This window comes from Kryptolebias marmoratus, linkage group LG4 (genome assembly GCF_001649575.2).
Source record: "Kryptolebias marmoratus isolate JLee-2015 linkage group LG4, ASM164957v2, whole genome shotgun sequence".
Lineage (NCBI taxonomy): Eukaryota > Metazoa > Chordata > Actinopteri > Cyprinodontiformes > Rivulidae > Kryptolebias > Kryptolebias marmoratus.
Window position 1 is genome coordinate 2,537,785 of NC_051433.1, and position 17,467 is coordinate 2,555,251.

Below are 17,467 nucleotides of genomic sequence, written 5' to 3' on the forward strand. Positions count from 1 at the left end.
GGAGGAGGAGGAGGAGGAGGAGGAGGATGGAGCAGACTGTCTCCAAACAAAGCTAGCTCTGTCTGTGTGGTGGTGTCTGGCTCTGCGTGTACGTGCGTGTCTGAGCCCCCCGTCACACAGACAGGACACTGACCTTGTTTTTAATGCTGTTTACTTTTATGCAACTTGTAGTCATAATAAAGAATATGTAAATATAAGACGTATAGCTGCTGCTATTTTTGGCTTAATATTATTTTAAAAAGAGGAATAAGAGTTATAATATGCCGGGAGGGACACTATTTATTCTGGGTTTCAGGCTGAATAAGTTATTTTATCAGTAATTATGACCTGAAAACACACAAAAGTCAGCTCTTCCACAATTAAATTCAATTCTTTTGACAGGTTTCGACTCACATGTGAAAATTTTATAAGAATTTTATTCTCTTTTGTCTTCAAGGCTCTGAAACACTGAACATGTTTGTTTTCTTTACTTTATTTTATTCTACTTATTTGTGCTTTTATGAATCTACTAATGCATGTGCACTTTTGTTTGTTTGTGAGTTTTATTTCATTATATTCCTTTCTTGTTCTGGACTGCAGATTAAAATTAGCCACCATGGTTAAATCTGGCACATTTACAGTAAACTCGTGTTAATTAATGCACACTTTCCCTTTTAAAATAAATAACTAAATGTTCCCACCAGTGTTAAAACAAACTTCCTGTATTTGTGTTTAAAAGGAGAAAAGGGAACACGTCAGGATTTTTTAAAATTTATTTTATTTATATCGAAACCTAAGTTCGAATCCAAAAATCCCCAAAAAAACTTTAAAAATCTATTTACTGATTTTATTTATTGACCTCATCATCTTTTATTTCTGCTACCTTTTATGTTTCTAATCATTTTATTTTGTTTTTTTTGGAATATGAACAAGCAGTGGTTTTAAGGTCATTTGAGAAAAGCATAAAAAGCACATTTTGTCTGATTAATACTGTGTAGCTGCATTATTAGCTAACCGGCTACAGAAAACACTAATTATGCTGCTTAATAACGAGTTCTGCTGAGGTCTGTTTTATTGTTTTAAATGTTCGTGTTGTTAGGGGTCTTCTGAAGGTTTTATATTTCATAGAAATGCAACTCAGGCTGTTTTCTTCAGACTCACACCCAGACTTCTGTTGAAATTAAGTGTTGAAGCTGAAATAACTCTTATGACACATTTTAGGGCCCAAACGCTTGTCGACTGACCTCGTACTTTTTCTGTGTTCTGTTGCAGCCCAGCTGGAATTTGTCCAGATCTTGGTGATCGTGGTGGTCATGATGGTCATGGTGGTGGTCATCATGGTCATGATGGTCATGATGATCATCGTCATGGTGGTGTTGGTGATGGTCATGGTGGTGTTTGTGGTGGTCATCCTTGTGGTGTTCGTGGTCGTGGTTGTGCTGGTCATGGTCATGGTGGTGGTCATCATGGTCATGATGGTCATGATGATCATCGTCATGGTGGTGTTGGTGATGGTCATGGTGGTGTTTGTGGTGGTCATCCTTGTGGTGTTCGTGGTCGTGGTTGTGCTGGTCATGGTCATGGTGGTGGTCATCACCTGTCTGCTAAACCACTACCGCCTGTCGGCGCGCTCCGTCCTCTCCCGACAGGCCCAGACGCGCAGGAGACACCTGCCGCTCGCCAGCGTGAGTCCATTTCACCCACTGCCTTAAAATACCTGATCAGAAATGCATCATCTGTCCTGATTCTTATGTCAAATTTGGATTGCAGCAAACACAAAAAGGCATGTATATAGAGAAATAAAAACATTGTGGATTAAAGAGACAAAACATGATAAAACAGAAAAAAAAGGAGCAGCTGCAGTGAAACTACACCTACACCGATACTGCTACGATTACAGTTATTTTATCGCAACTTCCTGCAGTAAAAAGCTGAGGAAATGATTGTTTGTTTGAGTGGATTAGTCACAGAGAAGACGGGTCCTAATGAAAGACAGAGGGAGAAGAAAGACATGCTGACAGACAGCATGCGATCCCAGTGATTAAACACCGCTGCAGGCTGAAGACAGCACACTGACTCATTTCTTCGTTAAGGGCGTCTATTTCCAGATACACATGCACTGACTTACACCGAAGGCTTCCTCAAACATATGACTTCACTCGTGCTTCCTGAATCACTCCATGCATGTGTGTGTGTGTGGTTTCAGTCTGCAAGCAGAGAGGTCCACGCTCTCGAACACAAAGAGCTTGTGATGAGCTCAGGGGAGGGACAGTGTCCCAGTTAACATGGATTAGCAGTCAGACACACTGACACACATGCCCCCAGACGGGAAACTGTTGGAAGGAAAGAAAAAAGCATGCACAGGAGTTAAAAAAGTACCGCGCTGACCTTCCACACCTTGTCTCCTGTTTGTAACAGATGGGTCAGCTATGAGTCGGCGTGCGGTTCTGGGTGTTAGTTTAGATCCGAGTCTGAGGTTAAAGCATGACAAATATACATATTTTATCAAGATATTAGAATGCTCCTGAAAGCACAGCAGAGAGGAAAGTTTTCTGAACAGTAGCAGAGCCCTCTAGTGGACAAATATTTAATCCACGAATGTAGAAAATGTTGCATAGTTCTTTAGTTTCTCATGCATAAAAAATGAACTTTAAACCATCAACAAAAAGCTGCTAACAGAAAAGCTTCTCTGCTGTTTGAAGCTTTTGTTTTAGAAAAGAAAAGAAATAAACTGATAGGATTCAGTTTTCTGTGTTTAGTTTGTGAAGATGGATTTTTTTTCTGTGACAGGAGGGGGCTCTGTGGTCCTCTGAGGGCACCGGGACGAGCAGTGGTCTAAATGAGGTGAGTTCTGCTCACAGTAAACCCAGAACAGCTGGAAAGGTCTCGTTCTCCTGCAGTAATTCAGCGTTCTGCGTCACACAGCATCAGGTGTATAACCCGCGCCCTCCGGACCGGGGCGTCTCATCCTACCTGCAGCGGGAGCCCCAGCCTCCGCTCCAGTCACAGCGCTTCCAGCACACATACGCCCCGAGTCGGTTCCAGCCGACGTACCCCTACCTGCCCCAGAGCCTCATCGACCTCCCCCCCACCATCTCGCTGTCAGACGGCGAGGAACCTCCGCCGTACCAGGGTCCCTGCACCCTGCAGCTCAGAGACCCCGAGCAGCAGATGGAGCTGAACCGCGAGTCGGTCCGGGCTCCTCCCAACCGTACAGTGTTTGACTCCCACCCCCTGGACCCGTCCACCTCCTGCCTGCAGGCCAGGTAACCACAGGAACACCTGGAGGGGCGTTTGCTTCATAAAAACACATGTAGCAAGAGCTTCCTGTCACTCAGCTCTGATGAGATTCAGTTTCTTGAGTTCCTTGTCACTTTCACTGATCTCTCTTCATTGATTTCCTGTTCAGCACAGAACTCAGTTCACAGGTCTGGTCTGGACTTTTACACGTCTCTGAACTTTTACAGCTTTCCGTCACCCCAGGACCCTGAGGTCGACAGATCAGAGACTGTTATCTGAGGCTAAATCAAGGCTAAAAACTAAATGATCCTTTGCAGCCATGACTCCTAAATTTCTGGACCCAAATTTATTGAAGCAACAACTCAGAGAGTCTTAGAAGACTGTTAGACGAGGCATTTGGACAGCAGTCTGTTTTATGTTTTATTTTATGTCTTAAAGGAATAGTCCAGTCGTCTTTGAAGTGATGTCCTGTGAGAGACCTTTGTCATCCGTGACATCAGTCATAAAGCACATATTATGAAGAAAGGGGCAAAAATCTTCATCCAGACTAGGCTAATATCAAAACCAAACAAGTGCCGGTTTTTAAATCATTTTTTCAGGCTCATAAAACAGCATGCTGGTGTAAAGGGACGCTACATTAGCTAATAATAAATCTCTACACTTTTGCATGACACCGTTTGTTTAGTTTGTTGCTGTTTTCTCAACCAAACAACGTCCGTGTTTAGCATGCCGATGCTGCTGGACGTATCAGTGGCCTGATCAGGATGTGCACCACAATCGGCAAGATAAACTCAGCCCATCGATGCTCTGCACACGTGCATTCATGTAATGTTCAGTGGAGAAAACGTAAATAAACTGAGCAAACCATGTCATGCAAAAGTGTAGAGGTTTAATATTAGCTAACATGTCTAATGCTCAGGCACTATTTTATGTTGTGACAAAAAGTTATTCCATATGATGATGATGATTGAGGTGGGTGGAAGCAGTTGTGGTGCAACTGCAAATTGCAAAAGTTACCAGGGGGGAACCAAATATTTCAGCCGCCTGAAATAATCGGTTCCCCCTCTAAAACATGGGACAAAAATAATTTACCAACAACTCCTTAACTGTGTTTATTCCTCTGTATTATGATATTATTAGCACATTTTATTCCTAAAAGAATTATGTTTTTTTGTTTTTTTTAATGAGAAATATTTGCCCCAACAATTCTGTTAATAGACAAGTCATTATTTATTTAAACTATTAATCGTTTTTGTCCACAAATTGTCTACATTGTCCATAACAGAGTCGCCAAAACAAGTTGTTTGACCTTTCACGCTCTCCGTAGTTCCCTTGCAGCGCGAGCACAGCGCGGCGGTAACGAGCGTTGAACGTGCTAATTTCCACCCCTGCTAATGCTACATTAGTAGTTTCTTGTTATTTAAGAAAGACTTGTTTTATAAGCCTGAAAAATGATTAAAAAACTGTCAGTCCATTAGGCTAGCCTGGATGAAGACTTATTAAAAACTGATAAGGATTAAACATAACATTACTTTACTTAACATTACTTTGTTTGTGATTTTTGTCTTAAAAGGCACTACATAAATAAAATGTACTTTGCTTACGTTTCCGTCCTGCTCCCATAATTCTCATTGGTCCTTTCTCTGTGCTCAGTTTGCAGGCTCCTCCCCCAAGCGTCCATTCAGGTATCAGCGTGTTGGAGGAGGCCTTGTCCCGGCAGCAGAAACAGGCCTCTCAGGTTGAAGGAGCTCCTCCGACCTACAGCGAGGTGATCGGGCACTACTACCACCCGACGACCCTGACCTCCGGCCACAACCAGCGGACTGTGTCGTCCTCGCAGGCCTCGCCATCCTCGCCGTCCTCGCTCATACATGGCCTGCTCAGACCTCTGCCTCAGCAGCCAGGGAGTGTGGACAACAGGAACACAAGGAACACGAAGGAGAAATCCCAGAAGCCCCAGCAGGTGTGACAGGACTGCTTCTTGCATGTGTCGACTCCCCGTTCGGACGGTGAGGAATGATCACATGATTGGGAAACCCGCTGTGGATGCTTACAGAACTGGTCAGCATTGGTCAAACGCTGATGTGGGGTCAGTTTTGTCCCACAGACGGGGGAAGGGCTGAGGGCTTCTCATTAGGTAAGAACACATCACTTCCTGCAGAGCACAGTTACAGAAGAACATCTGGTTCTTCTTGCATCACTTCCTGTTTGAGGAGCCCTCCAGCCGAAGTCGGAACCGTAGAGACAAGGGGCAGAGGGGGACTGATCCACATCGTTCATTATAAATATTTACTTGTTTTTGTTTGTCCCTATAGAACATTTCATCATTTCCACACCTGTGAAAAGAATCAGCCTTGTTGTTTTTTGCAGATTTTTTGTATTTTTTCTCGATAATCTCACCTCGTTGCTTCTTGTTTCATGTTTTTTGCAGTTTCACTCCTGCACCAAGCTTCGGCTTCATCAGCGGGACATGTTGGCACATTACACTGTACTTTCAGTTAGGTTTAGTTAGTGTAATCTGAAACTAGCTCACCAGTTGTAGCACAGTGCTGAACGTCCTGAAGCTGAAAGCTCTGCCTTACATCGACCAACTCCTGCAGGAGTTTTTACTGAAATCCTTTTTTTCCTGTTGTTTTCTGAAGGTTTGCACAAAGAAATCTGCAGTTTATTGATGAAAAATGGTGGGAAACAGGAGTGTTTTCTTCTAAAACTTGATGCATTCCTCAAGATGTATTTTCTGTTTGTTTTATTTGTTGTTTAGTTTAAAAAAAAACACATTAGTTACACGTTGGGGTGCCAACTTTTACATTCGTTACATATGGAGTATATATACACACACATGTATGCAAACCGAGAGTGGAAAGCACGAATTTAGAGTTATTTATATAATTGCTGAAAAGAATTGCACTATTTTTTTAGTATGCGCAGATGGAACGTTTGAGAGGGACTTTTATTGTGAAGGAGCTCTGTCGTTTGGGGTTTTAAAAAGGAGGCTCACCAGCGTGTGGAACCAGCCCAGTGCACGGCAGCTGCTATCAGTTGGTGGGAAGACTCTGACTTTGGGTCAACGGATTCAGACTATTACTGTACCACTGATTTAACAACAACAACAAATCTCCGGTTTATGCAAACGTCTGAGTCCTGCGAGCCAACCTGTGGGTCCAATCAGAAACCCGTAGCTCTCTCTTCCTCATCCTTTTGGCCGAATCATTAGCAATCCCAAAGCTGGCTGCTACTACCTCGACCAAACAAGGCAAGCACATCAGAGTTTGTTCCTCAGACTTTGTGTCATTAAACAAATGTCTGAGCTAATCAAGATGCTAGTGTGTAACGGTAGAAATGAGTAGCATGTAGGAGAGTTAGTTTGTTTAATCTTATTTTGTTTGAATGTCTAAACTTTTGTTCACTGGGTGAGAAGAGAGAGGCAGCTAATGTCTCTGTCGTAGAGCGTTACTCAGGAAGGAAGCCAGTCGCCCAACAGGCCCTGAACGGCTGATACGCTGCCTGTGCACTGCTGCTGCGCACACATGAAAAACATCAGAACCAACACTTTGGATCAAACAGTTCTTTGAGACGCCTTTCCGCTCACACACACACAGTGGTCTCTGGTGAGTCTGTCTTTTTGCAGGCATCTTTGAGCACTTTACTGCAGCAGGAAGGAGACAACAATCCTCTGTCAGCCAGCGTCGGCCTCAACAAACAAACAAATCTTCACCTTCATGGATCAGAAAGATCAGAGCTGCACTTTTAAAAGATGCAAAGAGTCGTGCACCAAAGCTTTAAACATGCTTCGGGCTCACAAACCTCAAACTGAAAACTGTTTTCGTTTTTAAATAACAAAAAAACCTCACCCTCATGGCTGTGTCCACATATCTGTCGCCAACTTCCACATTTTCAGCCTCTTTCTTCTGGTTTTGGAACAAAACTCTTGATTTTTTTTTTGCACAAGACAAGTTGTTGAAACTAGACACACCGACGTGTTGACAAGTGACACAAGTGTTAATAGCAACTTGACTTGTGCCATCTCTTTAAAAGTGCAGAAATAAAACTTTAATTAATCAGAGCCAGTCATGAAATGTCCAGTCTTTATGCAAATTAGCGCCCTCTGCAGGAACCAAACCAAACTGCAGCCAAAACCTCTGAAGCTGAGGAGACGATTTATACTCAGATATGATCAAATTTTATCTATATTTTGTCTTTTCTGTCTTTCTTTGAAGGTATTTTCCAAAATATTCAATACTTTTTTAAATAACTAAAGTCTGCTGCGTAGTAATAATGATTCCCAGCACTTAACGAGAGGAAAGTAATCCTGATTGGCAACAAAATGTTTTTTTTTTCTTTTTAATAATCTTGCTAGCAAACAGATGATCTGCAACAATCACGAGCACCACTTTAGCTTTGCTTTTAGACTGCAAACCAAAACCAGAACACTTTTGTTCGTAGATGAACTTAGATTTCTTTATTGTTTTATATTAGAGATAAAAAGCTTTTGATTCCTGATTGTGTAGAATTATGTTCTCTATCTTTAAAAGTTTGAAAAAAAGGCTTAAAATCAATCAGAAGTTTTCCTTTGTTCCTCTCGCTTGGTTTTATATAATGAGAAGCACTTAAAGAAGGAAAAATAACAGAAAATAAAGAATCTTTTGACCCAAAGCAGCTGAGGGAACGATGGTTGGATCAGAATCAGAGTTTAAATCATCCTTAACACTGAAATAAGTCAAGCTTCTTTTCCCTCCATGACAGCAGGAAGTTGAGTTCGGATCGGCTTGTTTCCTGTTTTAAAAACGGTTCCTGCATGAACGGGTCGGCAGCGGGTATCAGGAGACTGGACACGCTGTCTGTAAGAGATGATGAGGATAAAAACACAACACATGAGAAACGAATAGGGTCAGGAAAGGTCTGCGCTGGCTGACAAACCCCACGACGACAGGAGGCGGAGGAGGAAACTGGATGGAAACACGGCAGACATTTATAAAGTTCTGGCTGCAGCTCGTTTACAAGCCGCTGGTTTGATTCCTGAAGCCAGGAAGTCCCAATGTGTGTGTGTGTGTGTACACTGATGTGGCCTGGGAAAGACCTCCAGCTGTCTAGACAGGAACACACACACACACACACACACGGCAGTCTAAACAAACCATACTGATCGCAGACCACACAGGATTCAAGCTCCAACATTTATCTCTCACACACCTGGCCTCCCTCCTCCTCCTCCTCCTCCTCTTCCTCCTCCTGTCTGAACGAGCTCTTCCTGTTCCCAGGAGATGCCTGCTGTCCAATCACAGAGCTCCTTCCCCAGCCGAGCCTCGCTGCCATTGGCCGGCCGTCTGTGAAAATGTTTGTTATTGTTGCTACGTCGTACAAGTGTGCCTGCCTGCGCTGAGATGGGTGGGACGTGAGCGGCCTGTGGGGGCTGTCAATCATCCCCCCCCCCGCCGCCACCACCACCGCCGTCTCAGACGATGATGATGATGTTTGGATGGTGATGAAGAGATCGATGAAGATAGATGTTTTTGATAGTGATGCCGCAAAAGATTGTTGCAATACACCTACTATTTGCCTTTTTTTGATATTATTAGTTATATTTTAATGTAGTGTGCTTAAATGTAAGATTTTTTTATTGTTGTTGTTGTTTATTCACTTTATTTCACTGTTCACACAAAAAACTGTTTTCATTTGAGCGTAAAACTACCTACAGCCGCAGATCAGTAAGGAGCTGAAGTGACCTTTTCGAGCAGGTGACTGAAATCCAAACTGGTTTTTGTTTTACAAACCCAGTTCTGACAGCGTTGGGACGAAGTTTAAACTGTAAATAAAAACAAAATTAAGTGTTTTTTTTAATCTCATAAACCTGTTTTCTGTTCACCTAATTTTAAATAAATACAGATTTATGAGATTAGCGAATCATTTCATTCAGTTTTTCTTTATTTCACACCTTTTTGGAACTGGGGTTGTAGTTTGAGCACATTTAGGCTGAAACGTCCAGACTGTTTCCTCCTCATCACATCTTCATCGTCTCCATGTGTGCCTTCTGCAAACTACTGTTTAACACTCACTTATTTTGCCTTTTTTAAAAAAATATAACCTCATTTTTATCCTAACATGAAACAAAATAAGGAGTAAAAAGAAGATTGTGTGTAGAAAGGCAACAATCAGAAGCTCTGGAGCTGCTGCTTCCTAAATTATTGAAACTTGTTGTTTTTTTGTCGTCATTTCAACTTTTCATTCCTTTTTCTTGAAGAAAAGGTTCATCTTTAAGAAGTTACAGCTGACGTTTTGGGTTTTTCAGGATATCTTTGTCCAGTTTTGGTTTATTAAAATAAAACAACCTGTGTGTGATTCACAGGAGGCCACTGGAAGAAGAAACCTCCTGTTTTTGTCTTTCTGCTCCCGCTGCGCCGTGTTTTTACTCGCTCTGCTCTTCGAATCAGCGCTGTGCGGCGCCTTTTTTTCCTCTGACAATGTTTTAGAGAATCAGATCTTCAGATCTGGTTTGTTGCCGTGTGTGATGTGTGCATATTTAAATAGGCCTCCGTAGTGCTTGTTAAAGTCTTCCACCTGTTGTGGAGTTTATTCCTGCAAGCATGTAAACCGTGTGAGTTTCCTGTCGCAGCATGGCTCACACAGAGGTCAACTTTATGATAATAACTGCTTCTCTGTGTATTGAAACAGCTCATTAAATTTACCTTCTTCTTTGGTTTGTTTTACTTTCCTCTCTGTTACAAACAGAACTCAACAATAGTTTATTGTTGTCACAGAACTCGGTATGAATCGGACACATTTCAGTTAGCCTTCGATTAAAAAAATAAAGGTTTTATAAATAATCCTGCGTCTTTTCTGCTTATTTATTTGTTCGTTAATGTAAACAAACACACATTCAGAATGCTTTTATTCTCCCTTTAAATATAAACTTAAACATAAATGTTAAATCCCAACAGAAAAAAACACAACAGAACTTCACAAGATTTAATCAAAAGTACAAATGTTAATAAAGGGTTTATTACTGCTTTATAAACAGGTTATTTATGAGTTAAACCCTTTAAAGCATCATTAAGGATTCATTATTCAGTTATAGCTCACTACTTCATGAGATAAAGTTCTGTGTTTTTATTCAGGTAAATTAAAGGTTTACAGGTTTGTTAATTACCTACTTATAAGTGTAACTTTGTTGTAAAGTGGTAAAAACAAATTATAGCAAAGCAAGAAACAAAATGATTTAAAAAATGAATCATTAAGAAAGGAAATAATTTCACAAACTGTAAAATAAAACTTTTTTTAGGTTTAGAAAGCAAAATATTAAAGAAAATATCCTTTTCTGTTTGTTGTTTACACGTTATTTTCTGAAGTATTTCTTTGTTTATTACTTGCACCAGATTATTTATTGACAGATTGTTTAAAATAAGAAAAATCTAACATTCACAGTAAAAATGTTGCCTTTATTTCATTTGAAAGTCATACAGACGTTTGACCAGCAGGTGGCGCACTTTTAGTTTCGAAGCTGCAGAAACAAAATAATCTGTAGTTTTCAGATAAAACATAAAAACTCTTAAATTGTTGTAAAATGAGATACTTTGTTTATCTGAATTGTTGTTAAAAACAGTTTTTATGTAATGATTCTTTGATGTTCAGCTCCAGAGAGCAAAACTTTAAAACCTTCCTGGACCAGAAAGATTCTTTCTTTTTATTAAAACATTTATTCTGACTCCTGAATTATTCCAGTGGTTAAAAATGCACCAAATACAAGATATAAATCAACATTTCTGTGTTGTAAACAAATCAAAAAACAATTTAAAGAAGGATTTCTGGGCTCTTTGTTAACGACTTATTTTATTTATTTCATTTCTCTTTTTTTTCCGTCAAACCTTTAAGTTCAGGAATAGATCTTTTGATGAGACACATCATGTTTCCCCAAATAAATCATTAAATGAAATAAACTGAAGTGAAAGAGACAGAGGATGAATGGATGAACTTTAGCTGCAACAGAATGTTTTATTTTTCTTTATTGAGACCTGAAGTGACGTTTCTGACAACTTTTACAGCTTTAATACCCGAGGGGTGACATACTTCCTGCAGAGAATAATTTTTCACCTCATCTAATGTCAGTCATGGGTCATTTTCACTGAAATGCAATGTGTTTTCCTCAATAAACCATAAAACAATCAAACTAAACAATCAGGTAGTTGAATCCAGACTTCTCCTAAAGACACAAAATTCTGCTTTTAAAAGAAAATCTTTTAAATGATTTCCATCTAGGAGCCTGATGACGTTACAGTTTACCCTGATCTTTGAGACTTTTGATATTTCTTTGAATTAACCTGACATGTGTTCGTTGACTTGTTTTAATTAAATCAAATCTTTAAAAAGACACTTGAACTGAAACCTGTCTGACGTGAACCTAGAGCTGCGTTTTTTTCCAGGTTCAGAAATGAAAAAAAAGATTTGCTGATTAAAGATTTTAATCTAAGGTGTGAATTGAACCTTTAACGAGTTTTTCATTTAGGAGAAAGTTGACCTGAGTGAAACAGAACTGGTGAGATCTGAAACACGTGAATTAAAACGATATTAACGGATGAAGGTTGGTGGTGGGACAGTTGTGGGGCTCAGAGTTGTCACCTCACAGCGAGAAGGTCTCAGGTTTCTCCCCGTAGTTCTCAGTTTCCTTCAGCAGACCAAAAACAGGACTATTGGGTTAACTGGGAACTCCTAATTGTCCCTGGTGAGTAAGAATATGGACGTCTTGTTTGTCTCTTTGTGTCTCTGTGATGGACTGGAGTTAAGAAAATGGACGGATGGATGGAGGAGCTCAGAGAAGAGCCGCTGCTCCTGAAGGAGGTTTGGGTGTTTCATCAAGATGCCTCCTGGTTTCCCTTTTTCTGAGGGTTTTAAGCAGGGGTGTCCAATCCTGGTCCTCAGGGCTTCTATCCTGCAGGTTTTCCTTGTTTCTCTGCTCCAACACACCTGATTCAGAGGTTAAATCACCTCTTCATGTTCTGCAGAAGCAGAAGAACAAGGAAAACCTGCAGGATGGAGGCCCTGAGGACCAGGACTGAAAGGAGGCTTCAGGACAGACCGAGGCTTCATTGGAAGGATTATGGATCCTCTCGGGCCTGGGAATGTCTGAGATTTTCTGGGAGGGAGGATGTCTTGGACCTGCTGTCGGGATGTGAAATTAACTGATTAATTCATTGATGTGGGCTTTAAGCTGCAGAGATTCACCTGCTGCAGACTGGTTTAGATGTTCAGTGCACGTGTGTCTGCTGGCAGCCGTCTGATTGGTTAATAAATGATTGACAGCCAGTTATTGAGCAGATTGGCTCCTCACCTTTAAAGTTTGTTCCACTCTCACCTCAGGCTGTCCTGCCTCGTCACCCGACAAACACCTTTCAGTTTATTTTACGACTCAGCGATGAAAAGGTTGAATGATTTACCGGAGATGATGAAAAAATGTGGGCTGATCACTGACCTCGTTCCAAGGATCACCGAGGGATCATTTCACAAACTTTGTGTTTGGGATTTCCTGCAGTTCTACAGAATATCTTTTATTACATATTAGAGTCTGAATAACTTAAATACTGGAGAATATTTTATCTTTTATCTGCATCATATATTTATATGATCACTACACCACAAATGGGTTTTAAGGAGCATTTTTTAGTAAATTTACAAGAATAAAAGCAGTGATGCAATTAAAAGGTCCAAAAGGCAAAAGATGATAATAATATTAAAAATAATGTTTGTGTTTTCATGTGTCTGTCTGTTAGTAAAATATTTAATGGATGAACATGCAGAAAATTGGCTCCCACAGCTAACCAACATTAGGCTGGATTATATGTCAGTTATGAAAATGTGGTAGTAGCCGAGAGTCATTTATAAAACCTACTCTGAGCGGGACGTCTCGTGATGTTGCATGAGACTGTGCACAAGGTTTGCACCAAAACTGGTCGAATTTTGTTGCTATGGATTAAAATTTTAGGCACAATTAAAAAAATCCTGTAAAAATGACCTTAAAAGGAGCTGAAAAAGGAGGTCAGCTGAGTGGATTTGAAGAGTTTAATCTTCAAGTGTGAATTTAAAACTGGACGTTTGAGTGAAGTTTTAGCTGGAGTTTCCCCCCCTGACCTTTGACCCTCCCCGGCCCACAGCTGGACGTCACTGCTGACGCTTTATAAAAGGTGAGAGTGGTTTTACTACGTCAGCTCTGTTAGCTCAGAGGCCGATAAGACGCCACCTTTGACTCTGCCTGTCCTACTTTCAGGACACAGCTTCACTTTCAGGGAGAATCCAGGGATTTTATTCTGTTTCTCAACAAACTTTAAACTTCTGTCTCAGTCTGACAGAAAGCTGATCCAACCTAAGGTTTAAACCCTGAAGATGATTCTGTCCGTTTCATCATATTTTAGGCTGAATGAAAGTTTTGAAGCAGCAGGAAATGTAAAACTCAGCTGGGAAACTAATAAATTCAGACTTTCTTTAAATTAAAATCACTGATTTATAATAAAAAACAGTGTCTTTTACTGTTATTGCAGCGATGTGCCGCAACAAAATGAACAAAATAAAAATGTGACAGAGGAATAAGTGTCTGAATCTTTATGTTATTTCTTTCTTCTTTAAACGCTCCTTCTGTTGCTCTCATACCTCTCATAGGAACCAAAACGACTTCATTACTGTTTGAAAAACCTTGTTGATTTCATAAAACAGCATATTAATAACATCAGTCATGTCTGAGTGCTTCAGTCACTCCAACTAAACCTTTTGAACCATTTCTTTTCTTTTAATTATAAAGCTTTTTATGTCCAACTCCGTGACATCTTTTCAGATTTGAATACCAAAGAAAATGATGACTGCACAAAACACACAATTCAAGCAAAAAACAGGAGAATAAAACAGGAAAAGGCTCATTGAGAGACTATCAGCAGTAAATCTGAGCTGTCAGGGAGATTTAACTCCTTCAGTCCCACTTTGTCTCCTTCTGGCATTTCTTTTCACCTTCATGTTCCTCTGAGGATTTGAGTCATTTTTCTGTGTTTCATTTCATGCTGTCACTGTATTTGTGATTCCCTTTTTGCTGTTTTAGTTCTTTCTTGTGTTTCCTGTGTCACAGATCACCTGTCCTCAGCTCAGTTGTCCTCCAGCCGGCCTGCCACGCCCACCTTCACCTGTCCCGAGTTACTAATCAGTCCCCTGTGTCCACTTCCTCATCAGCCTCTGCCTTTATAATCTGCTCTTCAGCAGCGTCCTCCTCCTCGTGTTTCTTTAGGAAGGTTTGCTTTTGTCTGCAGCCACGTCAGCCGTTTTGTGAATAAATCAGTTTTCTTTTAACTCGACATGAGTCTGGGTTCGCTCTGCACAGACGACACAGTTCTGGGGTGGTTTAAAGGTTTCTTTTTTTTAAGTGAAATATCTCCAAACAACCAGTGTGACACGTGGAGAGGCAGTGGTTGGCTGGGGTTTGCATCACTTACATCCAGTTTCCTGTGATCTCCTGGGCAGGTTTTAGCTCCTGACAGTACTGTAGCTGACTTTGTCTGGTGGAAGGAAATATCACCAGACAAATAAAATAAATAAAATGTCTAATAAAGTTCAGATCTGCTGTTTTAAAAGAGGCACTTAAAAACGAGACACTAAGAACCTGCAGACTTTCAGAGAGGAACTTAAACTAGGAGGAAAGGAAGAAGGAAAAATGAAGTCTTGATGTCTTTATTGTATTTGAATATTTGATAAATGTATTAAATGTTTGCTGACACCCCGCAGAAGAGAGCAGGACTCTTATCTGAGCAGCTGATAAAATGTTCTGAGTCTGAAATCCGTCTCCTGACGGTGAAACACAACTTCCCCTCCGGGAGATAATCTCTGTTTGAACAGATAAACTGTTTGATTCTGCTGCGCAGTTTTCATGTCACACAACCAGAAAACTCTTCAACTTTGACCTTTCGGTTGATGTCGAGTTCAGAGCAGATTTATTTCAAACAGGAAGTCAAGTAAGAAGTAAGATTATACATTTAATAAATCCTTTCTTATTGCATTTATATGAAAGTTATCCTCATTAAATTTGCATGTCCATAACTAGCCAATGATCCATAAATTTATACGTTGTATCTAAATTCTTTAATATAAAGTAAAATCTATTTGATTTTCTTCATTTTTACTCATCAAACTGTATCAATAAAGATAAATCTGTTTCCATCAAAGCTCTAAGGTCCATCCAGAAAGCAGGAGTTTTATTAAGGTGTTTTAGTTTGCTTGAGTTAAGTTATTTTTGTTTGTTTGTTTTAAAAGCTGCATCACAAAAAGGTAGAAATAAAGAACATAGCCAGTAAAAGTAGCTCAGATGGCTTTTCCTTGTTTATTTCCTGCCAAATTTTTAATTTTGAACCAAACTTTTGAAATCCACCTGTCCATTTCCTGGTTTAAGTAAGTTTAGCATCACTGTGAGCTTTCAAACATCAGATTCGCTGCAGAGAGCTCAGTTTTCTTTCTGCTTCCTCCATCGTTCACAAACAGCTCAGATTAAAGTGTCAGAATAAATCCTTCACGTTTTTACATTTATACTCCTGCAAAAAGCCCCAGACTGAGACATTTTCATCTGTTTGGCACAGAATCAGCTCCTGTAGGTTTAAACAAAGACATTAAATCAACAAGAACATGCAAATATATCATAAAAATGCTTTATTAAAGCTTAAACTACCAACAGTTCACTGTACTTTAAAGGTTCTGTTTTAATGCACATCTTTGTGTTATGTGTAAAAAGTTAAAGAAACAAGATCATAAAAACATGGAAGAAAGAAGCAACATGTATGAAATAACAGATAATGATTAAAGTCATAAACAGAAAACAAGATAAGAGCTGAGCTCAGAAACAGGACGATTGGAAAACACTAAAATTATGAGTCTGCATGTTTGAGAGGGAATAATTTCTCAGATAAGACAACTAAACGGAAGAAGAACGTTCAGATTTCCTGTCAATGACGGAAAACAGCAAATAAATTATTGTTATTTCAAAGAATTGTTCCAGTTCCAAAGGAAACATGAGAGAAATCTGAAGGATGAAACCAAATGTTGAGCAGCTGTAGATTAAAGTTAAAGGTTTAGGAAGTTTTGAGCAAAGATCTCACAATAAGTTGCACTCAGAGTATGTATCTACTGAAGTTTTTAGGCTTTTTTAAGGTGGCCATCTTAAATTATGTTGTCTCCCAAAGTTAATCAGCTGTAGAGCAACATCCATTAATCGTTAGCTGTTCCGTGATTCCTCTTTAATGGAACGCTGCATCGACTTGTTTGTGTTCCTGGAAACATTCAGATGAAACAAAAAAAAATGGAGACAAGGTGTGAGATAAATAAGTGCAACGCTTTCAGATCTTAGAGTCAAAAACAAGCGAGTGATGATTAACTTTGTTTCCCTCTTTATTCACGTCGTGTGAAACAGCTGCAGCAACCAAAGCGAGCCCGCACGGTTCGGATGATGACAGCGAGGATTTAACCTCTCAGATGAAGAGGATTGATTATCTAGAAACAAAAGACTGGATATAAATCCCACTGCTGAGTTTCCTTTTTTATTTTTCTCAGAAGTGCCTGAAATGTCCTGACATGTGCAAAACATCTCACTTGCATTACTGAAGCTGGGTTTTTTAAGCAGAATTCTCAAAGAGTCGTTATAAGCAACCTTAAGCTTCTGCATGCTAGCTTTTTTACATTTACACCACAGAGGAGCCGTGTATAGAGATGTACAGTAAGCTTTGAATAAACTTATCATTACATCTTCAGAACACATTTAAACGTATTTGCCTGGGCATATACTGCCGATATATGTCATCATCATCACAGAGCTGGTCTGTGATGTAGTGACCCAGATATTTGACTTCTGTCCCGTAATGTAATGTAAAGAAACGTGTTTGCCTGATGATCTAACAAGGTTGAGTCAGGCAGGAGGGGGGCAGCAGCGAGCAGCCATCAGGATCCTAACGATCGATCGTTAATCTGATGTCCTTCTTTTGCAGGTGAACAGCTAGCTCTGGGTGTCACACCCAGCTGGTTGATTCACTCAGGCTGAGTTTGTTGCAGTTCCTCAGACTGAAGAAGGTTTTGGGATAAAAGACGAAACGTATCATCTAAGAAGAAATCGTCCAGAGGACCTGACTCAACTTCGTTAGGTTTTTCTACCTGGATTATTGAGCATGCATCAGGATGTGCCTGATAATGCAAACGGCTCAGAACATCCCGGCTGGTTGGTCAGTGACAGATGGTCGGTTTTACG

At 40.1% G+C, this 17,467-nt stretch overlaps 1 protein-coding gene across 2 annotated transcripts in view; it reads left to right on the forward strand.

Moving 5' to 3' along the window:
* The window catches only part of pmepa1 (prostate transmembrane protein, androgen induced 1), a 35,365-nt gene extending 26,084 nt beyond the window's left edge, over nt 1–9,281 (forward strand). For both annotated transcript variants that reach the window (XM_017429214.3, XM_017429215.3), the window contains exons 2-6: nt 1,252–1,298; nt 1,557–1,664; nt 2,770–2,823; nt 2,905–3,245; nt 4,873–9,281. In XM_017429214.3, the coding sequence (XP_017284703.1) occupies nt 1,252–1,298; nt 1,557–1,664; nt 2,770–2,823; nt 2,905–3,245; nt 4,873–5,188 (866 nt within the window). In that variant the 3' untranslated portion in view covers nt 5,189–9,281. The remainder of the gene's footprint in view (nt 1–1,251; nt 1,299–1,556; nt 1,665–2,769; nt 2,824–2,904; nt 3,246–4,872) is intronic.
* The last annotated feature ends 8,186 nt before the right edge of the window (nt 9,282–17,467 follow it).